Raw genomic sequence first — 26588 nt, 5'->3', positions numbered from 1 at the left:
CTCTCCTGATAGACTGTAAACATGGTTCATGTGAATGAATGGGTTTGATTTTTCACTACCTTTCCCTACCTGTCACACTTTGGAAATAGCCTAACACAAATTAGTGAAGAAGAAGCAGAGAACTGGGAATTTCTTCTCCTTCATTAAAGTTACTAGCTGGTATTCTAGGGTGTATACCTGGATGATCCAACATTGGGATAAGGAATGACAGGAGACATTTTGTGTCACTGTCAATGCTGAAAAAGAGGCCAGATTCCAGCTGGTCCTTTTATCAAAATTAACCATTTATTTTTATCTGAGGACAATAAAGGCCTAAAAACAGGGGACAATTTGCTTTGGTCAAGACAGGAGATTTTAAGAACTCTATCATGGATCAGAGGAAGGAGTCAATAGTCTCTCAAGTCCTCTTCAGGTTAAGATTCTATGGTCTTAACACTCATGGTTAGGATTTGTTTTGCCTAAAATTGACCATTCTTTAACCAAACAGTATTAAAAAATTCTTGTGCTTCCAGTCTATCAAAACTCAGCCCTCTTCTTCAAAATGATTCATGTTTCAGTTTGTCTGCATTTTAGTATTCAGAAATCTTCAATACGTTGGGAGAGAACCATCCTCTCTTCATATCAATGAGAAGGATCATCACATTGCCTTCTTTGACACCATTGTGACTTGCCATTTTTGACTTAAGATGGGATGGTACAAATAACTTTGAGGCAAATTTTAGGCTCATCAAATTCTGTTTAAGAGTGGAATATGTCAGAATCAAGGAGGAAAGATGCCATTAGGGAAGAGATGTCATGGGGCACACTATTCCCAGAGACTCACCCAATTGTTTAGGGAAAGCCAATCCTTAAGAGGATTCATGGAGTCAACCACAGATGGGTAGACCTAAAGAGAGGGCCCTTAAAGAATCTTTACAATCATCTGTATTGCAAAATTTAAATGTTACCCTCAGCCTTCTAAAACTTCTTCTTCTTCTCTCCTCCATCCTCCCTCCTTGCTCTTCCTCCCTCCCTCCTCTCTTATCCCTCTCCCTTTCCCTCTCTGAGACTGCTGAAACCTGGTTAGATTTTTCGGGTGTATTTGTCTCTCTCTCTATCAAGAGCAAAGAAGAATGAAGAAAATCAAAGACACATGAAAATAATCCAAAGGACTAAAACACCACATGAACCTCAGCCTCCACCTCCTTGAAACCAGAAAAACAACAAAAAAGAACAGATTTACTGGTCTAACAGATTGGTGGAAGCCCCAAGACTCCGATAGCCTTTGATCATTCTTTAGGACTGGAACTGAACTCAATGCCCACCCACCCACCCACCTACCCACCCACGGCTCAACTCACCACCAAACAAGAGACAGTATTATAAGGGGAAACAGTAACATCAGGGAGTCCTTACAACAATCACTAATATGAAATCAACAGGGCAGTAATTGCCCTCAAGAAGCTAGGAATAGGAAAAAGGAGGAACAGGACGGTAGTGGGATGAATGCTCAATATGTGAGTACTTCAGTCAGTGCCATAAAACTAACTGTATATTAATTGTTAACTGGAAACCTAAATTTGCTCTCTAAACCTTTACTCAAATCACAGTATAAAGGAAAATAGTAATAATGAAACTATTATTTCTCACTTGCAGCAGAAAGAGCATTGAAAAGCAGGACTGGGAAACCCTCAAGTAATAAAACTGATCATTTAAGAGATACTGAAAACACATACACAGGGGCTTCAAAATTTTTATGGAAAAAAATCCAGTATGTTTTAATTGTATTTTTCCACAAACTTTTGGAAGCCCCCTCCTACTTGCTAAAAAGTTGGTGTTTCTGAAGGGCAGGGTTCTGGAAATCCAAAAAACAAAGAGTTAGCCGCATAGCAACCTGGCAACCAAAGCTCAGCATAGTGCCCACACTTCATTCTTCTCACCTCAGGAACCCTCAGCCCTTCTAATCTGCACTCTTTAAGGCAGTGCTTCTCAACCTTCCTAATGCAACAACCCTTTAATAGAGGTCCTCATGTGGTGCTGACTCCAAAGCATAAAAATTATTTTTTGTTGCTAATTCATAACTGCAATTTTGCTACTGTTATGAATCATAATGTAAATATCTGATATGCAGGATGTACTTTCATTGTTACAAATTGAATATAATTAAACATAATTAAAGCATAGTGATTAATCACAAAACAACATGTAATTATATATTGTGAAATATTTATGTATTTTCCAATGGTCTTAGGCAACCCCTGTGAAAGGGTCATTCCACCTCCCAATGGGGTCGCATCCCACAAGTTAAGAACAGCTACTTTAAGGCTTTGTTTGTCCTAGGAAGAGGACAAGAAGTCTCTGCATAGTTTAGGAGAGTTCAATAAGCTGTAAGAACCAAGAAACTCAAGCTAGAGTGGTCACTGCCTGACCAGCCTGCTCAGCCTGCCCTGCCTGAGCTAGAGAAAGGCCCTCATGGCCATTTGGCATGACTTGCACAAAAGCAAGCAGAGCTCCTTAGTCAGGCACATCCATTCCCAACCCCTCCCTCCAGGGCATCCGGGCCCCTCAGGCCTGATCCCAGAGAGCTTTTGCTCTTCACAGAACAGCTTGGAGGGTGGAAACCAAATTCCAGAGACAACAATTCTAAAAAGGGGTGGTCTTACCAGAGCGAATTCACACCTCAGAAAATGTCTATTAAGGCACTCAGAGTCAAAAGGGAATAGAAAGTAGGGAGGCTAGAAGTATTAAGACTTGGGATGTAGCTGGCGAGGCGACCCAGGGGAGACTCTAGTCTCTCTAAAGTAGTGGGGTAGTTCTCCTCTCAGACTGGTTCCTAGTAAAGTATGTGAGTTACTTTTGAGTAACTGAGAGCAGCCCCTAAGAGTTTCTCCACTCCAAGTGGGAAATCATCGGTGGCTGCCTGCAGAGGTGCAGGATCGGCCCCGAGCAGCTCCCTCCGTGGCTATATCCTGGCCTCTCTGGAACAACAGCAGCCTTGCCACTGCACCACTTCCTGAGATGAGGTTAATATTGTCAGTATCAGAGTGCTCCACTCTATGGCCACAACCCCTTAGGGGCAAAAGTGACCCCAGAACACCAAAGAAACTTCCTCTGTCACTGCATTATAGATGCAAGGACTTAAAATCTGAGAAAGAAGTCAGCCCTGTTCAATCCACACTTCTGGCCCAGAGACCCTCTCACTCTGAGGGCACCCGCCTCCTCCCGACTCTGGACCTTGGCTTAGGTTCCGCGTCTCCTGTTGGGTGGCTGAGCAAACTCCTGATCATTAGCAAGAGATCAGGGGGGCCAGCAAGACCCCAAGCGCTAGCATTGCCCACCCTTGGCACTCACCGTCTTGGGCATAGTGAGTGGCTGCTGGAACTGCCGGGCAGTGCTGGGCACGTATTAACACAAGACTTGGGATGACGGCCCGGACTCAGACTGGGTGGCTCTCCAGCGGCGGGGCGATTTCTTGGCTTCCTGCTAACGGGCCAGGACTTCGCAAACCCCACCCAGGAAAGAGCCAGCCCCAATGCGCCGCCAACTCCTTTATGTGGCCGGGCTTCCGCACCACTCCCCGCCCTCAAGCCCGCCTCCTAATTGGCCTCTGGCCTCGCCCCACCCAGCCCCGCAGTTCCACTTTAGCCACGTAGGGAGCCAGGCTTGACCAAATTCAGCCCCAAAGGCGGGCTCCCATTCCAGCCCCTGCCGCATCCTGCTCTTTCTCCACCCCATTACAGTCCTCAGCCCTCTGCATTGGGTCCATCAAGCCCCACCCCCACGCTGGGCTAGATCCTGTGCCTCTCCTTGGCAGATGTTTGCTGTTCCTTGCCGCAACTTTACACTAACAAACAACCCTGTTCCTGAATCTTAGAAGGGTTCTTCTTTATATCTGAACTCCTTTCTATATGGATCGTGGATCTCAGCTCTTGTCCCTGCCTTATTGCTTCCTTGGGTGTCTCTAACAACTGCTCAGGCTTCTGAAGAGGGATTACAACCCGCTCCCCCACCCCTGTGAAACTTCTCCTAGCTAAACTGTCTCACCTCCTCCAGCTCTTCATCCATTACTTCTGTAGGACTCTATAGCACGTTTTTCATCATATATCCTTGCTCGGCCCTCGTGTTCATCAGAATTGGGATCATTTTCTTAATATATTCACTGTCCTTCTTCCAAATCAGTTTCTACCTCTCTGGAATCTGCCCGGATCCTTTAGCCCTTTCCCAATATAAAAATATTCACTTTCTGGTGAGGCTACCATCCCTCCCAATTTAGATTCACCCCTAGCCCACTTCCTGAGGGCGACTCCTTTTTTGTCAAGGACACAGAATCTCAGAGCGGCAATGTTCTAGGATGTAGCAATCATCTCTTTAAACCTAAGTGTAGCTTGAAAGTGACTGGTCATATGCCCTTTTTACTTCCATTGGTATTGTCTCGGTATCCTTTGTGAGTTAGAACACCTCAGGGATAGTGAAAGGACAAACTGACTCAGGTCCCTGTAGCAGCAGCAGCCATAGTGGTGTAGTGGGTTATGTGCTAACCACAAGATCAGCAGTTTGAATCCACCAGAAAGATATGGCTTTCTATTCCCACAAACAGTTAAAAATCTCAGAAACCTCCAGGGAGAGTCTGTTTTGAGCTGGAATCTACTCAATGGCAGTGAGTGATTTGACCAAGTCCTTCCCCGACTCCATTTGAGGGCTCCCTCCTGTAATAAAGAAGGGCAAAACACCTAGCCTTCCAAAGTCCTTTCTTATTCTGACATAGAAGGCTGAGGGAGGAAGTAGACTTTGTAGAACAGTAGATGAGCCTATCAAGTTTTGCATATGGACTGGCCTTGTATTTGTCCTCCAGAACCAGCAATCCTATTTCTTGCCCTTTAGCTCAAAAGTGTCCATGAATCAGTGTACTTCGTTTCTGTCATTGCTGCCAAGACAAAGTCTGCTCCTGTAAAGATTTGCACTCTTGGAAACCTTATAGTGGGTACTATGAGTTGGAATCTACTCAATGGCAGTGAATACAATAGGGCAAACAAAGTTCCCTGCCCAAGGAGCCTTCTTGAGTTGAGCATTTGGCCAGAGAAAGAACAGCACTCCCTGGACTCAGCAAATGGGGTAGTCGTGGCAACCAATCATATTCCTTGACACTGCCAAGGTTCTCTCCTTCTAGAAGTTTAGGAACTCACTGATTCCCTTATTCACGTTCCCCTCAGAGCACACATATAAGCCTGGCACTAGGTTGAGTGACTAAAGGGGGAAATAAACTTGATTGGAGACTCCAAATTTCCTTATTTATTCTGGAAAGTTGAAACCCTCTATGTGTCATTTCTCTTAGGAGTTGAACATCTAACCACAAAGTCAGCAGTTTGAAAGTATAAGAGACAGATGAATCTTTCTACTTCTGTAAAGATTTACAGTCTCAGAAACCCACAGGAGCAGTTCTATTCTGTTCTACAGGGTCACTGTAAGTTGGAATCAACTTAGTAGTGGTGAGTTTGGTTTGAGTTTGGAAAAGGAAAAAGGACCACAGGAGTTCAGACCAGGAAGCAGTGGTCAGAGGGTGAAAAAACTTGGAAAGTAGGGGGAAAGAAGGGCTGGGAGAGATGGATGGAATTTCTCATTCACTGCTGTCTTTCTCCCTCAGAATGGCTGGTGGATTCAAACAGCTGACCAGGGCCCCTCAGACCAATCAAATGCATTGCCATCAAGTCAATTCTGACTCACAGTGAACCTATGGGACAGAGTAAAATTGTCCCTTTGAGTTTTGCAAGTCTATAAATCTTTATGGAAGCAGAAAGCCTCATTTTTGTCCCTCAGAATGGCTGGTGGATTCAAATTGCTGACGTCTTGGTTAGCAGTTCAATTTGAAATCCATTACACCACAAGTGGCCCCAGGAAGAGATGATAATACTTTTTCTCCTCAGAGCTATTCTGTAAAACCTTCTACTCAGCTCTTTTACTACATTTCTTACAGTTGTTTGTTCAAGAACAATTTCCAAAGTCTAAGAACATATATTTTCTTTCTTTTTTTGTCATCTTAATGAAAGTTTGTCTTCTTCTGGTATGATACCCTTCACAGAAGCCCTCAATTCATGTAGTCATTTACAGTCATTAGTGTTCAATGTGTCAAATCTATTATTGAGATGATCTCTAAATTCAGAAGGGATATATTCAAGGCTTATTTAATTTGGCTCTCCTGGACTTATTTTCATCTTCTTTAGCTTCAGCTTGAACTTCTATATGAGGAATTGGTAGTCTGTTCCAGAGCATCTCTGAAGATATAGAGGTTCTCCATCATGTCTTTACATAGACGTAGTAAATTTGGTTCCTATGTATTTTATCCATTGAAATCAATTTTTGAAGTTATTGTTTATGTGGTTGAAAAGGGTATTTCCTTTTGACAAGATGGATTGATAAAGTGGCTAAAATCGTAGGCTCAAGCATGGCAACACTTGTGAGGGTGGCCGAGGACTAGGCGGTGTTGTACATAGGGTCATTGTGGTAGTTACATAATCTGGTGTCAATTTGAAGATTAAGAATGTAGGGGTGGAGTCTAGCCTGTCATTTAAGATATGGGCAATGAGGCCTCTGTGTGCGCATGGTCTTCTCCTGAGGATTCTGGGAACTCCTGTATTTCCTCCTTGGAGGCGAGAGACAATCTCTCTTGGCTCACTCCCTGCAAGACAGCCCTGTGGAGAAGACACATGGAGAGAAGCTGATGGAGCCAGACCTGAAGTGGCCAGAGAAGCCACTTAGAAACCCCTGTCCACACTGAGATGCTTACAATGCCACTGAATACACAAGAATTCTCACCTACTGACCTGTGATCTTCCTGCATTCGGCATCATTGCATGGGTTGTGTGAATCTGAAGAGGACTTTATACATTGGTATCAGACATATGGGCGAATATCGGACTTATGGACTTGATCTAGACTGGGCTGCGATATTTTCTCAATATACAGTTACTCTTTAATATAAAACTCTTTCTTATACACATGTGAGTGTCCATGAATTTGTTTCTCTAGTCTACCAAGACTAACACAGTCAGTATGAATTGGAACCAACTCAGTGGCACCTTACAACAAGGGAGGGCAAAGGTGGAAGGTGGAAAAAAGGAGAACACAGATCATTTGAAACTGGTTAGTTTATTCTCTCTTCAGTTTTTGTTATTTTTCATTTTAAAATTTTTATTGACATAATTCACATACTATGTAATTCAATGGTTTAAATATAGTAGAGTTGTGGAATAATCACCACAATCAACTTTACAACACTCTGTTCATTCTTGTACTCATAATTTTTAGCTCCCCGCATCTCCACAACCTACCCTGCCATAGCCCTAACTATCAATTACAATCTCTATAGAGTTACCTAACATGGATTTCATGTAAATGAAATTATACCAAAAAAACCCTCAATAACAATAACAAAATAAAACAGAAAAACTTCAATCCAAATGAAAACAGAAAACAATTTTGAAAACTACAACAAATTTAAAATGGGGAAATGATAAGGTTGTAAAATTTAATCTAACTACATCTGCATTAGTCCACTTTCCAATGCACTATTCACATCCCTGGTCGATGGCTTAATCTACATGAGGACTCTGCAAATGGATTTTAGGCGTTTACTGTCCTCCATAGTCTTCTGCAGATTTGGTGCTCAGAATTTAAGCTGTAATATAATTCCCTCCTCTGGTCTTGGGTTTTATTATTTTCAGTCCTTGGATCACACAGGCTGACATTCTCCTTCCACATACTTAACTGACACCTCACTTAGATGGCTGCTTGTTTTAAGACAAACCTTTAAGACCTCAGGAGCTGTGGCCTCCTTTTTCTTGGGGGAACTAAGGATCAGTTAAACGAAAGGTTGAAGCCGCCACTGAATTCTGGAAGCAATAATCCAACCAACCAACACACAAACAAAAGCCACTGCCACTGAGTAGATCCTGACTATACAGGGTTTCCAAAGTGAAATGTAATCTATTACTTAATGTGACCCTTCTACCCCAATTCACATTTGCCATCATCCATTTCATGATGTGTTGTAGAGTTTAGCCTCTGTGTTTGCACTAAGAGGGAAATCTGTTACAGAATTAGGATGGAATACATCTTTGGACCCTAGTAACTGGAGGATGTAGCTCTATCTAGTGGTGTAGTGGTTACATTGGGCTTCTAAAAATTGGGCTGCTGAATGCAAGGTTACCAACCATTCCATGGAAGAAAGATGAGGCTTTATATTCCCATAGAGATTTACACTCTCAGAAACCCACAGGGGCAGTTCTACCCTGTCCTATAGGATTGCTATGAGTTGGACCCACACAAAGGTATTTAGTTTTTTACTGGAGAGTGTAGTGTCAGTTGCTGTTAGGGTCAGACCAAATACTAATCGATTGCCCACCCTTGGCAGAAGTGATAACTCATAATGACTCATCCTTGAGCTGCCTACTATCTAGCTTGATAGTCATGAGTCCATGCAGCAGTTCGAAGGTCCAATAACCAAACTCTGACAATGGACCAATCAACAGCAGACCTCGCTGACCAATCAGAAAACCAGGCTTATGACCAATAAGAGGGCTCAGTTTGGGTTTAAACTAGTCAGTGGAACTCTGTCTCCATAACCCTAAAAAACAGGAGGCCTTTTCCTCAGACCAAGTCTTCCTTGACAATTGGTTGGACCCTATGTTAGACAGGGTTCTCTAGAGAAACAAAACCAGGACACTGATAGTTTTATATATAGATAGATAGATAGAAAGATAACCTAAGAAATAAACAGTTAATTAATCTATAGAGCAGTACAAATGACTCAGTGCAACTCAATTCCATGAGACAGCTAATACACTGGCAGTACTTCAAGTCTTGAGGGCTGCCGGGTAGTCCTCTGTAAAGCAATTCAGGCTCTCCAGCCACAGGCAGCAAACAGGAGGGCAGGTCACAGTCAAGCCAGATGACAGGGTCTGCAATGTATACTTCAGCTCAAGCAATGTATACTTCAGTAGCATAGCAAAGCAGGTCTTGAAGGAACTTCAAACTACAGCAACACAGTCCATGGGTTATGTGTCCCACAGGTAGTGTAGCTTGCAAATTGAGGTAGAGAACAAGCAAAAACAGCCAAACACTGCTCCAATCATCAAAGAGACAAGAAAGGCGAGGTTCGCTGAGCTATTTATCTCTTGGTCCCTTCAATTAATCCCACATTTGTTCATTGGCCAGGTTGGCACAATATACCTACCTATCACAGTGCACCCCTTTCCAACTTGGCACCTATACACAATTCTTTAGCCATATATAATTTCCAGACATTAATTAAATCATACTTATACTTAACATCAAACATCTATCATAAATATAAATGAAAACACACCGTGTTCAATCGTATCTGACACATCATATGTGAACAAAGGAAAGATATTCAATAAGCACATATAAAGAAAATAAACTGGCAATCTCAAACCTCACTTTTGCAATTGATCATGTAGTCGTAACTAATAGTCAAAACTACCTTCTACTACCCGTTCTGTATTACCTTTGCCCTCAGCAAGCACCTCAGCTGGCTGTGTTTTTTTGCTTGGTGGGGTGACCCAGACCTTCGCTCCTCAGGGGTCTGGGTCATTAGACGTCCTGACAGGATTGGGTTGCTGTAATTTACCATTTACTTTAATCACAGGGTATGGTAGTACTAAGAGTCGGCCTGGGATCGCGTGTATTCCAGACATATTCTTCTTCACCTCCATTATGTAGCACCAGTCCAATTTCTCCTTGGTAATCAGGATCATTCACACCACTCAGTACAGTGACACACTTCCTGACCTGTTGATCCAAAGGCATGGGAATTCCAAAGTGGCCATGGGGCATTCTCAGCTGTCAGTTCAGTGGAATCCGTGTTGTGTTTCCAGGTGGGAGAGTTTCCTTCCTTTGGGACCAGGACCTTCATGCCAAAAGTGCATAGGGTTGCTGGGACAGGAACAATAAACCTACCTATCACAGACCCATTTTGTTGCTGGCAGTGTACTTTGCTAATTAAATCTTTGCTTTTCTTTTCTGCCATACTGCCTTGCTGTTTAACATGTGTAGCAAATTGCTTAAGAAAAACCTGCTAGTTTCTTCAAGGAATAAAAGGCTGGCATGTAACTTTGGCAGGTGACAGTCACCCTGGGAGTATGGTCAACTGAAAGCTAAAATACATACCTCCATTCAAGCCTTCTCTTTTTTGGTGCCTTCTGTTTCCTGACTGAAGGTTGACAGAAGCAAGAAGACTGCTTGACTTTCGGAGTTACTTGACTTTCTGTTTTAGACCCAGCATTAGACTTGATTTTGCCTGACCTTTGGATTGGGGACTTAATAGCATTCACAACTATGTTGGATATCTTAAAGTTTCAGCTGTGTGATATTTTGGAAAAGGTGGTCATTTCAGGCATCTTTAATCTCCAACTCCTTATGATTAGTCTGGTTTTGATTCTTGTCAAAAATTTATCAGCACATGAGACTATAAATATTTATGGGAATAGATACCCTAATCTTTCTCCCAAGGAGTGGTGGGTTTGAACCATTGACTTAGTGTTAAGCAGTCCAACAATTCTCTGACAGTGCCAGCAGAGCTCCAAAGAGAAAGGAAAAATTCATTTAAAAAGTTATTGGAAGGGAGGGGGAAGAACAGAAGAACTGATATCAGGGGCTCAAGTGGGAAGAGAATGCTTTGAAAATGATGATGGCAGCATATGTGCAAATGTGCTTGACACATTGGAGGAATGTATGGATTGTGAGAAGAGATGTAAGAGCCCCCAATAAAAGTATTTTTTAAGTTATTGAAATAATTCATGTAATAAATTAGGAGGTCTAGAGTCATAACAAGAGAGTTATGATGATTACTGTCAAATAGCTAATGATTGCTTGGAGGTTTCACATGGAACTGTCTAGCTGAGAGAGGCCTATCTTAGTTATGCTCTGGTCTCTAAAAATTACAAAGGCAGCTGAGGTGCTTCCTGGCTCTTCAATATTGCCAGGAAAACATTTCTTTGATTTCTACCTCTTCATAAACTTTTTCATGACTATCTGATCAGAATATCTGATGCCTTTCTATCTCAACATGATGCTACTTGAGTTGAGAATTAGCTTAATCTTCCTGGGGTCAAAGTAAATGCTACAATTTAGGTTACGCTATGAAGAGATTTAGACCACTGTTTATAGAGGGAAGACATAAGAATAAAGGCTAAACATGCCCACATTAACTTGATTTCCCTGGAAGAGGTAGGAAGAGACTTGGGTTTTTAAAAGAGTTAAATTCAAAAAATTCAAGGAGAGCCAGACAAATTTTTCAAGCAGTAGAGCTAGATGCGAGCTAGGATGAACAGACATTCTGGAACTGGAGTCCAAGGAAGCTGGGGACATTCAAATCAAGGTTAGAAGCTACAAGAGATTTGTCCTGGATTTGGTGGTCAAGTATGAGGAACAGATGGAAAGGCTGGGGTTTTCTTGGGGATGAGAATTATTCTAAAATAGAAAGTCTGTTGGGCCTCTGCTCAAGCCCTCCCTTCATGCAAAGAACACTTTGTTCTAACAACCTAGCACTCTGTGATGCTCATCCTCTGGACATGATCGCTGAAGACAAAAAGGGTGCATATGCAAATGTGGTGTAGAAAGTTGATAGTGCCTGTCTATCAAAAGATATAGCATCAGAAAAAAATTTAAATTTTTAAAAGATCTAGAGTCTGGGGTCTTCACGGCTTTAAGTTAAGTTAAATTAAGTGGCCATCTAGGAGAGAAGTAACAAGCCCACATGGAAGAAGCACACCAGCTTGTGCAATCATGAGGTGTCAATGGAATCAGGTAATAGACACCAGAAGACCAAACCAAATCAAAACAACAACAAACATTGTTGATAATGAGGGGAGTAGGAGGAGAGACCCAAACTCATCTGCAGACAATAGGACATCTCCTCACCGAAGTGTCATAAGGAAGGGATGAGTCAATGAGGATGCAGTATAGCACTGATGAAGCACACAATATTCCTCTGGTTCTTTGAGGCTTCCTCACCCCCAACTATCATGACCCCTGTCCTGCCTTTCAGTTCTGGCTAGATCGGAGCATATACACTTGTACAGATAAAAGCTCACCACACAGGGACTCTAGGTCAGATAAACTCTTCAGGAACAGAAATGGTAGTAGCAATACTAGGAGTGTAGAGGGAAGTTGGAGGAAGAAGGTGAGGAAGGGGGAACTGATCACAATGATAAGACACATAACTTCCCCTCCGCCCAGGGGACAAACGACAGAAGAGTGGGTGAAGGGAGACAGCAGTCGATGTAAGATATGAAAATAATAATAAAAATTTATAATTTATCAAGGGGTCACGAGGCTTGGAGGTAGAGAGGGAAGGTAAAAAGAGTTGCTGATACAAAGGGATCAAATAGAAAGTAAATGTTTAGAAAATGAGATGGTGTTCTCTCTCCTACTGCTCCTCTGTCTTCTACTTGTCTGCGCTTCTCTCTCTCTCTCTCTCTCTCTCTCTCTCTCTCTCTCTCTCTCTCTCTCTCTCTCTCTCTCCCCTCTCCCCCACCCAGGTCACCACGTTGGGGGTGGGGGGTACAGTCCTGTGTTCAGTTTATTGTAAAGCCTGAGACTTCTTCGGTCCTTCTTGGATAACAAAAAGAAAAGAAAATGATGGTGGCAACACAAGTACAAATATGCTTGACACAATTGATGTACGAGATATTATAAGAGCTGTAAGAGCCCCAACAAAATGATTTTTTTTAAATAAAATAAATATCTTGGCCAATAAAAAATGAAATTAAAACAAAGTCAAAAGTCCGGGAGTAAAAGTCAAATAAATGACAAGCAGGAATTGCATAAGGCTGATTTATGTGACAAGGTATGTATGCCAGTACAAGGGAGAATTTAGAGTGGACCCATAATCATCTCCCTAAATATCATTCCCACTTGAGATTTATACTCACAGAACCTTCTACATTTGAAATTGTGTTACTCCTTCAAAGGACGTAGTGTAGGAGAGCTGTGGCAGAGAGGAACTTGATGGAAAGCATCTCTAAATCCCAGGGTTGTTTTCTCTTGTTCCTGTAAATGTGCAGAGATTGAGGAGGGAAGGAAGAAGGACGCGGCAGGACAGTTTGTCTCTTAAAAAAAAATCCCTCAAAAAGCTACTGTATACAAACATTCTTGGGGTGAGGACCGTGTAGTATGGCAGGGACCAAATCAAAACCAGGGATGTGCATGGTAGACAACTGGGGAGGAGGTGAGGAAAAGGAAAAAGAAAAGGATAAAAATAAGAAGAAATGGGTAGCAGGGGCAAGGGGTGCTAACCCACTCAAGGGGAAGGTATTGTTTATATCTCCACAGGGAAAGAAGGAACAGACTTCAACCCAGTGCCCGAAGGTGTGAAGGCAACGTTCCGGTGTGGAGTAGGGAACCAGTGGGGAGATCTGGGGGGCTTGCCCCAGTACCAAATACTAAGTGGATGCCTGCCCTTCCCCCCAGAAAATTTTATTTCAAAGGACAACATTGAATCTGCAGCTCAGGAGAGGGGCATATCTGATCGGAGCACATGGGAGCAGATGAAGGGGGAGTAGGAGAGAGTAGAGCACATCTTGGCCCACCAGGCCCTGAGGACGATGACCCCAATTAGACCAGCCAGTCCACAGAGAGGACGACATGGCCAGCCCCACTATGAGACATCACGTCCCTCACTGACCCATGGCCCTGCGGGGAACAGCATTGGAGACACAGTGTGGGTATTGTGTCCGACCTGATCCCACCACACCGAGGCAAAGCACTGGGGGAGTGCAGCGGAACAGCAAGGGAATGGAGTGGCAAGGTCCCCAGGGAATGCTGAAGGTGGACTTTGGGGCCAGGGTGTGGCACCCCAACAGACTGAACTGGAAAGCACTCCTAAAGGCCAACAAATGATCCTTGAACTAACTACAAGCTTTTCTTTCTTGATGTGTTTTGTTTTGTTCGTTGTCAGTGGTTTGTTGTATATCCTTGCTTAGTTTTTCTGTCTTGTTTTTGTGCATGTTATTATCTCAGCCGGTCTGTCTAAATAAGATAGGCTGGATGAACAAGTGGGAGGAAAAACAATGGGATGGACAGTTCCAGGGGGAAATGGGATAGGGGGAGGTGGGGGGTAAGGAAGTGGTGTTAACAAACCCAGGGACAAGGGAACAGCAAGTGATCTAAATTGGTGGTGAGGTGGGTATGGCAGGCCTGGTTGGGCTTGATCAAGGGTAATGTAGCGAAGAGGTATTGCTGAAACCCAGGTGTGGATGAGCATGATAGTGGGACAGGAGGAAAGTCAAGGGAAATAGAGGAAAGAGCTGGGAGAAGTCTAGACAAAGGTCTAGACAAAGACATGTACATATGCAAATATATATGTGAGGATGGGGAAATAGATCTATACGCCTATATTTATAGGTTTATTATTAAGGTGATAGAAGGACATTGGGCCTCTACTCAAGTACTCCCTCAATACAAGAATATTTTCTTCTATTAAATTGGCATTCTATGATGCTCATCCTCCTGACACAATGGCTGAAGACAAAGCGGGTGAATTAAGCAAATGTGGTGAAGAAAGTTGATGGTGCCCGGCTATCAAAAGATATAGCATCTGGAGACTCAAAGGCTTAAAGATAAACAAATGGCCATCTAGCTCAGAAGCAACAAAGCCCACATGGAAGAATACACCAGCCTATGTGATCACGTGGTTCCAAAGGGATCAGTTATCAGGCATCAAAAACAAAAAGTCATATCATTGTGTGCACACCTCCATGATATGATCACTGAGGACAAATGGGTGCATAAGCAAATGTGGTGAAGAAAGATGATGGTGCCTGGATGTCAAAAGAGATAGCGTCTGGGGTTTTAAAGGCTTGAGGGTAAACAAGAGCCCATCTCGCTCAGAAACAACAAAGCCCACATGGAGGAAGCACACCAGCCTGTGCAATCACAACGTGTCTAAGGATCAGGTATAAGGCATCTTCAGAAAAAAAAAATCATACCATAGGGAATGAAGGGGGAAGTGCAGAGTGGAGACCCAAAGCCCATTTGTCGGCCACTAGAGATCCCCTTGCAGAGGGGTCTAGGAGAATAGATGAGTCAGTCAGGGTGCGATGTAGCACGGATGCAGAATACAGCTTTTCTCTAGTTCCTAAATGCTTCCTCCCCCCACTCTCCTTCACTATCATGATCTGAATTCTGCCTTGCAAGTCTGGATAGAGCGGAGGATGTACACTGGTGCACATAGGAGCTGGAGGCACAGGGAATTCAGGGAGGATGATACCTTCAGAACCAGGGGGGTGAGGGGCAATACTAGGAGAGTAGAGGGTGAGTGGTTTGGAAAGGGGGAACTGATTACAAGGATCTACATGCGACCACCTCCCTGGGGGACGGACAACAGAGAAGGGGGTGAAGGGAGACGCCGGATAGGGCAAGATATGACAAAACAATAATCTATAAATTATCAAGGGCTCATGAGGAAGAGGGGAGAGGGGAGGGAGGGCAAAAAAAGAGGACCTGATGCAAAGGGCTTAGGTGGAGAGCAAATGCTTTGAAAATGATTAGGGCAAAGAATGTACAGATGTGCTTTATACAATTGATGTATGTATATGTATAGATTGTGATAAGAGTTGTAGGAGCATCTAATAAAATGTTTTAAAAAATAAAATAAAATAATTTTTTTAAAATTGACAGTTCAAACCCGCCAGCTGTTCCATGCGAGAAAGAAAACCCACCAACTACTCACTGACATCAAGTTGATTCCAACTCACAGCGACCCTATAGAACAAGGTAGAATTGCTCCTATGGGTTTCCAAGATTGTAACTCTTTACGGGAGTAGAAAGCATTGTCTTTCTCCTGTGAAGTGGTTAGTGGTTTTCAACTGCTGACCTTGCAGTTAACAGCCCACTGAGTTGTAGAAACAACTATTTCTACAAGTGCTCCTGTATGGGAGACAAGACATGGCTATATCAGAGAAGCTGGATTATATGAAGAAGAATCAGGATTGGAGAAAGGTTTATTATGCAGTTGTCACAACTTTGCTTGCTGAAAGTGAGGATGAATTGAAGCTCTTGCTGATGAAGATTCATGGATTGCAGCCTGCAGGATGGATTACAACTCAATGTAAAAAAGACCAACATTCTCACAACTGGATCAATAGGTAACATCATGGTAAATGGTGAAAAGACTGAAGCTGTTGAGGATTTTGTCTTGCTTGGATCCATAATTAATGCTCATGGAAGCAGCAGTCAAAAAATCAAACAATGTCTTGCATTAGGTAAATCTGGTGCCCTGCACAAGACCGCTTGAAAGTGTTGAAAAGCAAGCATGCCACTTTGACTACTAACGTTTGTCTGAACCAAGCCAAGTTATTTTTAATCTCCTCATACGTGTGTTGTGGTAGATATATAATTGCTTGTCAATCTGAGGATTAAGAGTGTAGGGGTGGAGTCTAGCTGGTCCATCGGATCATGGTCCACAAGGTCTGTGCGTGTGGGCATGTCCTTCTCCTGAAAATTCTGAGAAATCCGGTACTTCCTCCTTAAAGGTTGGAAACTCTGCTCACACCCTGGGACACATGGCAGCTGACAAGGCACATAGACCCATCCTGATGCAGAGACCCTTGCCAGCGCTGAGATGTTCCCAATGACACCGGATCCGCAGACTTTCTACCCACTGGCCTGTGATCTTCTACATTCGGCGTCATTGCATGTGTTTTGTGAGTCTGAGAGGATTTTATAGATTGGTATCGGACATAGGGGCTAATATCACAATTATGGACTTGATGTGGACTGGGCTTGGATGTTTTCTCAATGTTCAGTTGCACTTGTATATAAATGTTTCTTATTTCTTATACACATATGTGTGTCCATGGATATTGTTTTTTCTAGTCTACCCAGAGTAACACACATGTGAAAGTTGGATACTAAATATGGAAAATTGAAGAAATATCGATGCACTTGAATTATAGGGCTGGTGAAGAATATTGAAAGTACCATGGACTGCCAAAAGAACAAACACATCTGTGTTGGAAGAAGTACACCCAGAATATTCCTTAGAGGCAAGGATGGTGAGACTTTGTCTCATGTTCTTTGTGCATGTTATCAGGAGAGAACTGTCCTTGAAGAAGAACATCATGCTTGGTAGCGTCAATGGGCAGTGAAAAAAGGTAAGGCCCTTCGCAGGTGGATTGACCTAGTGGCTGCAATGATCGGCTCAAACATAAGAACAATTGTCACGATGGTACAAGCAATGTTTCATTCTGTTGTACACAGGATCGCTATGCGATGGAACCAACACGATGGCACCGAACAATAACATCGGTTCCCATAAAGATTTAAACTTAGCAAACTCTATGGGAAATTGTGCTCTGTCCTATAGGCTAACTCACTCACTGCCACTGAGTTAATTCCACCTCATAAGGACCTGGATAGCACACACCACCTCCTTTTTATCCAAGAAGAGAAAAGTGGGTAAATGATGTCACACAGTGGCTGAGAAGTCTAGTTGCCCTAAGGGTCTTAGTCTTCAAAAGTAGAATTTCTAGTCATATCCTGCTTGTTCTCCCTTTCTCCTCTGAAGGACGATGGGACATAGAGGCTGTCTTCTAGCCATAACCCACAGGATACCCACATAGCCTGAGTTCTGTAGGCAATAACCAAGACCCAGCTATGCTGTCCAGTGCCTTTTCCAGGAAGGGTGAAAGCATTGAGAAAACAGGCAGTTTGAGAGTCAGAAAGGACTTTCCTACTCTGAAAGCAGCTCTCTTGGCTTGCACAGGTGGGGGCACTGCTTTGCCAAATGTTTCTTTGCTTCACATGCTGGTACAACCTCTCTACCTACGATATAGAGAGCTGAGGATCTAGGACTTAGGAGTAAAGAGTGGTTAACAGTCCTAGATATTTTCAACAATAATTTCAATGGGAATTTTGGGGGGTCTAGAACTTCAGTACATACCTCTTAGGAAATAGAACTGCACCCAAGTTGGCCACTTTCAAAGTCTTCCTGGTCCATATCCTAGCAGAACGCTACAATGTAGGTTAAAGGAAATGAAGTTTTAGTTCCAAGGAAAGGGGGACAGGCTTCATGTTACTTGCCAAGATTTGACAGCATGTTCCAGTTGAGCATGAGGATTCTTAGAAATATAGGTGAAAACAAGAAGCTCCTTAGGGATGAATTAGACCAGGATCACTTGCTTGATCCCTCTAATAAGCTTCATCCTTGAATCGTAGCTAGCCTACTGATAGATGCCTGGATAGAAAGAAAAGAGGGAAGGAATTGAGCTGCTAGGAAAATGAAGTTTGGCCCTGTCCCAATTCCAGAGTGAACACGGAGCTCAGATGACTTAAAATCAGGAATAGACTCAATGACAAATCAGGAAAGGAGACTTGGGGTAAATAAATCTTCCTATATTTCTCTCCCATCTAGGTTAAAAATTTCAGGAATATGTCTAATGAATGGGACCTGAGTAAGCTCATTGTTGGTAGATTTGTGGGTGGGATTGGTAGGTGATGACACTGAGCAAGCTGGGTGACTGGAATGGGGGGAAAGGATAATAATGAGATGAAAATTAAGAACATTGTATAGCTGAAGTTTAGGTATAAAACTGAAGCATATTTTGTGGGATGGGATAAGATTCATGCAGTCAAATGTTGTTTAAATGAAATTATACTGTAAGTATATTTCCTGGGTAATGCAGGAGCCCTGGTGGCATAGTGGTTACAAGTTGGGCTGCAATGTACAAGGTCAGTACTTCAGAGCTATCAGTTGTTCCTTAGGAGAAAGATGAGGCTTTCTACTCCCATAAGCAGTCATGTAAACCCACAGGGTAGTTCTACCCTGCCTTATAGGGTCACCATGAGTGAAAATCAACTCGATGGCAGTGTGTTTGGTGTTTTTGGTTGGTAATGTAGAAAGCCTAGGAACAGAGTAAGATGCCCTTTCTCTAGCCAAAAGCTCAGACCACAAGTCCATACTCCTCCCATGCATATCCTCAAGAAATAGCGCACAATACCACTATCCCCTGGAGTTGCTCCATTATCCTATAGAGAGATGCCTATTCTGGAGCTAAAATGATTCTGTGATTAAGTCATAACAATCCATGCTGTTTTTATTGTTAGGTGTGCTGGTGAGCTTCCCCCCCCCCCCCCGGGAGAGACCTCATGTGACACAGTGGAACTGCTCCACACACAGAAGCAGATCTTCAGGTCTTTCTCCTGTGGAGTCTCTGGTTGGGTTTGAACTGTCAACCCTTTGGAAAGCAGCAATGCTTAACGGTTGTGCCACCGGGGTTACATTATTTTCTTCAGTCAGTCTTCAATGAACTTCCTCTTGGCTTTTACTAGTTTCTCTCTTTCCTCTGCACTCTTGTAGAAAAAGCCAGAGTTCACTTCAGTTTTCTCGTATTCTGAGGACACATTGCAGATGACGATATACGTGTCCTCTATTCTTTTCTTCATTTCAGGATGCCAGGTCCGATGATCTAAGATCAGCCCTCTGATTAAGCTTGTATTGGTCTCTGATTTATGTCTCTTCTCCAAGATTTCAATGGCAAAAGGGTTGATGGGCTCATCTTGCTTCTTAATGACCAGAATGGAGTGCACTACAGCTTCTGTCAGGACATCAGCAAGCTCCATGTGGACTCTCTTATGCAGCACTGTCCTGCACCGGAAAAATGCCACAGAAACTATTGTGATGTTGAAGCCAGCTTACAAGGACAGCACTGTGGGAAAAAAACCAATTGTACGCATGGTTTTCTTATTTCAAAAAAAGTGAAATGTTGATTGAGGATAAACCTCATTCTGAACGTCTGTCAACTTCCTGAACGGATGAAAATGTTGACTCATGGTGCATTTGAAGTTCGTTCCACCAGGTCAGACTGCTAATCAATCTTTCTATTTAGAGGTTCTGAAAAGATTGTGTAACAGTATGCGACAAAAAACGGTTTCATTTGTGGCCGATGGGGGACTGGTTTTGCCACCACGACAATGCACCTGCTCACACAGCCATCTCAGTGAGCCAGTTTTTGGCAAATAAACCAGCATGCCTCTCTCACCCCATGCACTTTAGTCACCTGACCTTACTCTGTGCGACTTCTTTTTGCTTCTAACAATGAAGAGGGACACGGAAGGATAGCAATTTGTCGACATAGAGGAGGGGAAGAAATAAATGAGGGAGGTGCCATCCAAACAAATGAGTTTGAAAAATGTTTCCAACAATGGAATAACAGATTTGACAAATATATTAAGTATAATGGTGAGTACTATAAATGTGATAAGGTTTTTTTGTAAAAAAATTTAAATATACAGCTTTGGGGAAAAAATCAGTTTTTGAGGCAGGGGCTCGGGAGAACCCCTTGCGTAATCCTATTACAGAAAATATTGTACTTCACAATGGATTTAGCAAGATCCTTTTGGACAATGAATGCCATGCCATTCCTCTTGATTGTGTCATATATTTTTCTGATTCAAAATGCGCAATACTAGTCCATTTCACCTAACTAATGCATATCAATTTTTATGTATTCCATTTCAATTTTTACCAATTCCAATTTTCCTAAATTCATACTTCACACATTCCAAGTTCATTAGAAGGTTTTGCAGCTGTTTCTCTTTACCTTAAGTCATGCCCCATCAGCAAATGAAGGTCCCTCAGGCTTGAATCACACCTTGAGTACTCTCAAACCCAAGAGAGAGGCCCATCTTACCAGCACTAACTCTGACAATGTTCTGCTTTCTTTGTTAAGGCATTCAGTATCTGAAGTTATGCATACGATTTTCAGTGCAGTGACTTCTTTCTCTCAAGTGGGGACCCAAGTCTTTCTGATGTCTGTCCTTAGTCTGGATGTTCTGCTGAAATCTGTTTATTTTGGCTGACCCTGTTGGTCAATAGATAACAGACCAATGAATAACTGGCCTATACTTGTATAATGTCATTTCCTTAACAGTGTTTTTAATTATATACTACTGGCTAACAAATGACACCACCAAGGCACAGTATTACTCATTGAGCTGGTAACTGCAAGGTTGGGAGTTCAAAACCACTAACCAGCCCCACAAAGGATTTCTACTTGTGTGAAGATTTTCAGACTCAAAGACTCACAGGGGCAGTTTTACCCTGCCAGAGAGGGCCATTTTTTGTTAGTATTGACTTGATGGCAGTGAAAGTGATGCCTTAGGGGATGATTTATAATGTTTGTTAACATAAACTGACATTGATGTCTCCAACATGAACCAGAGACATATATAAACCACAGATAAAGAATGGATTTGAAACTGAGATGATGACTTGGGGGAAACAGGGCACTGATCCACCCAGGAGGAGAGTATTGGTTGTGTCCCCAAAGAATTTGAATGTGCATACAGACCCCAATATGACGTGCCAAACCGGGAGGGCAACGAAACATGTGGAGGAATCCATAAAATGACTGGACTATATGCCGGGTCCCAACCAGAATCCGCCTGACCCGCACCATGGAAGAGTGTGCCACAGAGAATGATAATAGACCCTCTGGTGAGGGAAAGGTACCGACCTACCATACCCAGACAGAAGCGGAAGCAAATGAAGGGGGAGGAAGGGAGTGGAGCACTCCCTGGCCCAACAAGCTCAGAGGACAATAACCCAGTTCAGAGCATCCAGTGCACAGAGAGAACCATATGGCAGGCCCCACTCTGAGATGCGAAATCCTGCAGTAACTCATAGCCCTACATGGGACAACACTGAAAACACAGTGTGGGATGTGTGACTGAGCTGACCCCATCACACCGAGGCGTGCAACAGAACAGCAAGAGGAGCAGAACAAGGAAGTCCCGAGGGAGTATCAAAAATAGACTTTGGGGCCAGGGCATGGCACCCCATCACACTTGACCAGAAAACACTCCTAAAGGTCAACAAACAAACCTTGAACTATTTACAGGCTTTTCTTTCTTTTTTTCTTCTTTTAGATTTTGCATGTAATCATCTTTTTGTTTTGTTCTGTTGTTGTTGCTGCCATCATCGCTTTGTTTTTCTGTGTTACTTTGTTTGGCACTGTCGATATTTTATGTGCATATTGTTATCTCTGCAGGTCTATCTAGGTAAGATAGGTTGGATAAACAATGTGGAGAAGAAAACAATGGTACTGATGGTTCGGGGGACAAGAGAGAGTGGGAGGTGGGGGAAGGGAAGTGGTGTTAACCAACCCAGGGACAAAGGAACAATGAGTGATTCAAAACTAGTGGCAAGGAGGGGGTGGGAGGACTGGTAGGGAGTGATCAAGGGCAATGTAACTGAGAGGGATTACTGAAACTCAAATGAAGGCTAGGCATGATAGTGGGACAAGAGGAAGGCAAAAGGAAATAGAGGAAAGAAGTAGGAGGCAAAGGGAATACATAGAGGTCTAAATACAGGCATGCACATATATTTATATGTGATGATGGGGACATAGATCTTTGTGTATATATTTATAGGTTTAGTAGTAAGGTAGCAGATGGACATTGTTCCTTCACTCACATACTCCCTCAATACAAGAAAACTTTGCTCGACCAAATGGCCATTCCATGACAGCCACCTTCCCGACATGATCACTGAAGACAAATGTGTGCACATGCAAATGTGGTGAAGAAGGCTGATGGTGCCTGGCTATTGAGAGTTATAGCATCTGGGGTCTTAAAGGCTTGAAGGTAAAGAAGCATCCATCTAGCCCAGAAGCAACAAAGCCCACATGGTAGAAGCACACCAGCCTGTGTGATCACGAGGGATTGAAGGGACCAGATATCAAGCACCAAAGAACAAAAAATCATATCATCGTGAATGAGGGAGAGTTCGAGGTGGGGACCCAATGCCCAACTGTAGGCAACTGGACATTCCTTTGCAGAGGGGTATCAGGGAGGAGACAAGTCACTCAGGGTGTACTGTAGCATCGATGAAACACACACATTCCTTTGGTTCTTAAATGCTTGCCCACCCCCCAACTATCATGATCCCAATTCTACCTTGAAAATCTAGTTAGACCAGAGGATGTACAGTAGTACACAAAGGAACTGGAAACACAGGGAATCCAGGACAGATGAACCCCTCAGGACCAGTGGTAAGAGTGGAAATACCAGAGGGTGGAGGCAAGGTGGGGTAGAAAGGGGGAACTGATTACAAGGATCTACATACAACCTCCTCCCTTGGGGATGGACAACAGTAAAGTGGGTGAAGGGAGATGTCAGGCAGTATAAGATATGATAAAGTAGTAAATATTTATAAATTATCAAGGGTTCATGATGGAAGGGGGAGTGAGGGGGAGGGGAAAAATGAAAAATGAGGAGCTTATACTAAGAGCCCAAGTGGAAAGCAAATGTTTTGAGAATGATGACGGCAGTGAATGCACAAATGTGCTTTACACAATTCATGTATGTATGGATTGTGATAAGAATTGTATGAGCCACCAATAAAATTATTAAAATGAGAGAATAAATTTGGGGTTTGCACTTCATTCTAGCCCCAATCTATGAACAATTAGTTCTTGTGACATGGCCCTTCTCGATGCTCACCCTCATGAAGGTATGAGTGCTATACCGCAAAATGTGATGAAGAAACTACATTGTACCTGGCTCTCAGAAAGAACAATGTCCAGGGTTTTCAAACAAGCAGTCATCGAAGTGAGATACCAATTCAGTCCACATGGAAGAAGCACACCTGGCTGTGTGGGCCAAGGATTGTAAATCATAAAATCCAGTTCTAAAGAAGGGAATGGTATCAGAGCTTAAATTGTGAATCTGATTTGCAGAAGGCTATGGATGATGGCAGAAGCTCAAAATCTATTTGCAGAGTCCACACACAGATTAAATCTCTGAGGAATCCCCTCCAATCAAATTGAGCAATATAAACAGCTCTGTTATCAGACAGAGAAGACTGTAAAGTAGAATATGGTAGATACAGATCAAAATGTTCTATGGCCCTTTTGATCCATTTGAAAGCTGTTTCAGTTTTTTTTTTTAATGAAAGGGAAATACACATGGATTAAGCCCTTGGGGAATCTCCATGGACCAGGGTGTGAAGAGCCTCGCTAACATGAAGGCTGCATTGGAAAGTGAATTGTTGCAGATGCAGCTAGGTTCAAATTTAGCATCCTCTCATTTGAACTCCCTTTTCTCCCATTTTAAAGCTGTTCCTTTTTTTTTTTTTTTTTGTAAGTGAAGGGGAAATACATGGAGATTAAGTTCATGGTAAATTCCCTCTGACCGTGGACCAGGAATGGGAATAGCCTTGGGAACATGAAGAATCCATTGGAAAGTGGATTGTTGCAGATGCGGTTAAGTTACAATTTAACACTCTATCATTTGAGCTGCCTTATGACCCATTTATATCTGTTCTAGGTTTTAATATTTTGTTTTCTTTTCATTTGAAGTTTGTGTCTGTTTTGCTTTGTTATTCTTAGTCATATGTGTGTTTTTAGAAAGTTTTCCTGGAGATGCTAGCCAGGATAGGTAAAGCTATGAAGACGGTAGCTGCGTTAATGGTTCCTTGAAGGCGTGCATGGCAAGGGAGGTTGGGGGGGGGGATGCAGAACTAATAATGACGATCACAAGAATGAAGACAGTGTTCTGAAACCGATTATGGTGATGACTGTACAACTAACTCTTTTTTTCAAACGTTTTATTAGGGGCTCATACAACTCTTATCCCGTCCATACATATACATACATCAATTGTATAAAGCACATCTGTACATTCTAAACCCAGCCTTACAAAAGAAAGAAAGACAACTAACTCTTTGTGATGCAATTGAACCATTGAATTGTATGATGTGTGAATTTTATGCCAATGAAACTGTTGAAAAAGAAAAGAAACCAGAAACACAGGTAGGATGTAGAGCAAGCTATTTTGAATTGTGAGGATTGCAATCAATGGCATGAAACAAAATATTTATGAATTACTGAATGAAAATTTGGTTTGATCTGTATACCTTCATTCAATTCACAATAAAAAGTTGCCAAAAGAAAAAGAAAGAAATACTATGTAAATATTTAACAACAGATTTAATCAGGCAGAAGAGAAAAATAATTAAATTTTCAGGAGAAAGTAGTAAACAATATAGAGGCTGAATAGCACCTAGCAGGTTGGTCATAGTTTAATGGAATTTGGTGCAACATTAGAGGGAAAAAACCTATTTAGGCAAAATAGGAATTCTAGAATGGGATAAGTGAGACAAGAATATTTGAAGAAATAATGTCAGAAGACTTCCCAATCTGGCAAAAGACAAGAATCTGCACATCTATGAGTCAAAAAACTCTGAATAGGGCAAACACACTATAGCAAGCCATATCATAATAAAGTTTTAAAATAGTAAGGATAGTTTCCGGGTTAAGATGGCCACCTACCAAGATACACTACCGAATTCCTTGACAAATAATAAATGAAAAAACAGAAGATAGTGGTAAAGGGTCAATTGCCACATACCCACCACTGTTCTCTGTGACTGAGATGAAAAACAAAACAACAACAACAAAAAACAAACTCACTGCCATTAAGTCAATTCTGACTCATAGTGACCCTGTGTGTTTCTGAGACTGCAATTCTTTCTGTTGAGTGGAAAGTCTGCTCTTACTCCAGTGAAGCAGCTGGTTTCAAACTGCTGGCTTTGTGGTTAGCAGCCCAATTGTATTTTTTTTCCTTTTGTGCTGCTATTACTGCTATGTATCTTCACTTCATAATATTGCTTTCCCCCAGAACTCCAAAATCTAAGGCATCATTTAGAAAAAACAGCCTTTGTGGATGTTGAAAACCACATAGCAGTGGGGTGCTAGCAGAGAAAAACCCCCACTTTCAACCACAACAAAGAACTTACAGACCATTCAGTGTAAGTCCCCCACTGAGACCCAAAGACATGCCCCAAACCTTTTGCACAAGTCGTGGTGGAACGAAGTTAGGACCAGAATCCAAGTCAGGTATTACCAAGATGACATCTCACCCCAAACATACCACTGTGCAACATTACAACCGGTACCAATTTGGAAGGTAGGTCCTCTGGGTACTTACTACACAAACACCTTTTATTCAACACAATTTGGGATATCTGCTCTGCAGCTCTTCAGTATCCATTGTACTTCAGGATTAAGTATTGCTTCAGTGTAATGAAAACAGTCTACTTACCAGTGCATTTTCAGTACACCAGGAGCCCTGGTGGTGTAGCGGATACGAGTTGGGCTGCGATCCACATGGTCTGAATTTCAAAACCACCAGCGGCTCCGTGGGAGAAAGACTGGGTTTTCTACCACAATGGCAGCGAGAGAGAGGATCACAGTGCAGCCCAACCCGCCCAAGTGATGCAAAGTGAAAATTCCTCCTGCAGCCCTCTCACTCCCTCATACATCTGGGAAGACGGACCGGGTAGAAGTGCCTGATAGGGCTTCTGAGGCGGTCATCCGTATGGAAGCAACTGTCACATCTTTCTCCCTAGGCTAGTCGTTTGGAACCGCCAACCTCCCGCTTAGCAGCCAAGCAGTTTAAGCACCGCACCGTGAGGGCTTCTTGAGAAGCCGGTAAGAAATTGGCGGAACCTTGAGGCTGAGCGCGTGCAGCTAGTACGGTTGCTTTACAAAAAGAGCACTTCCGGTCAGTGACGACATTACCCACCTATA

The 26588-nt window shown here is 42.7% G+C and overlaps 1 protein-coding gene across 2 annotated transcripts in view; it reads right to left on the bottom strand.

The window, feature by feature from the left end:
* The window catches only part of MSN (moesin), a 202830-nt gene extending 176423 nt beyond the window's left edge, over positions 1-26407 (bottom strand). The window contains exon 1 of one of the 2 annotated variants that reach the window (XM_075539283.1): positions 26101-26407. Coding sequence is in view for 1 of the 2 variants with exons in the window: in XM_075539282.1 (XP_075395397.1) it covers positions 3331-3342 (12 nt within the window). In the remaining variant the exon portion in view is untranslated. Of the gene's footprint in view, positions 1-3330; positions 3511-26100 lie in introns of those variants that run through there. The other variant, XM_075539282.1, reaches the window with a different exon arrangement.
* Between the last annotated feature and the right edge of the window lie 181 nt (positions 26408-26588).

The sequence above is a fragment of the Tenrec ecaudatus genome, chromosome X, assembly GCF_050624435.1.
Source record: "Tenrec ecaudatus isolate mTenEca1 chromosome X, mTenEca1.hap1, whole genome shotgun sequence".
In the NCBI taxonomy this organism is placed as follows: domain Eukaryota; kingdom Metazoa; phylum Chordata; class Mammalia; order Afrosoricida; family Tenrecidae; genus Tenrec; species Tenrec ecaudatus.
The sequence above is the reverse complement of the archived record's forward strand: the minus strand, read 5'-3'. Positions and strand labels throughout refer to the sequence as shown.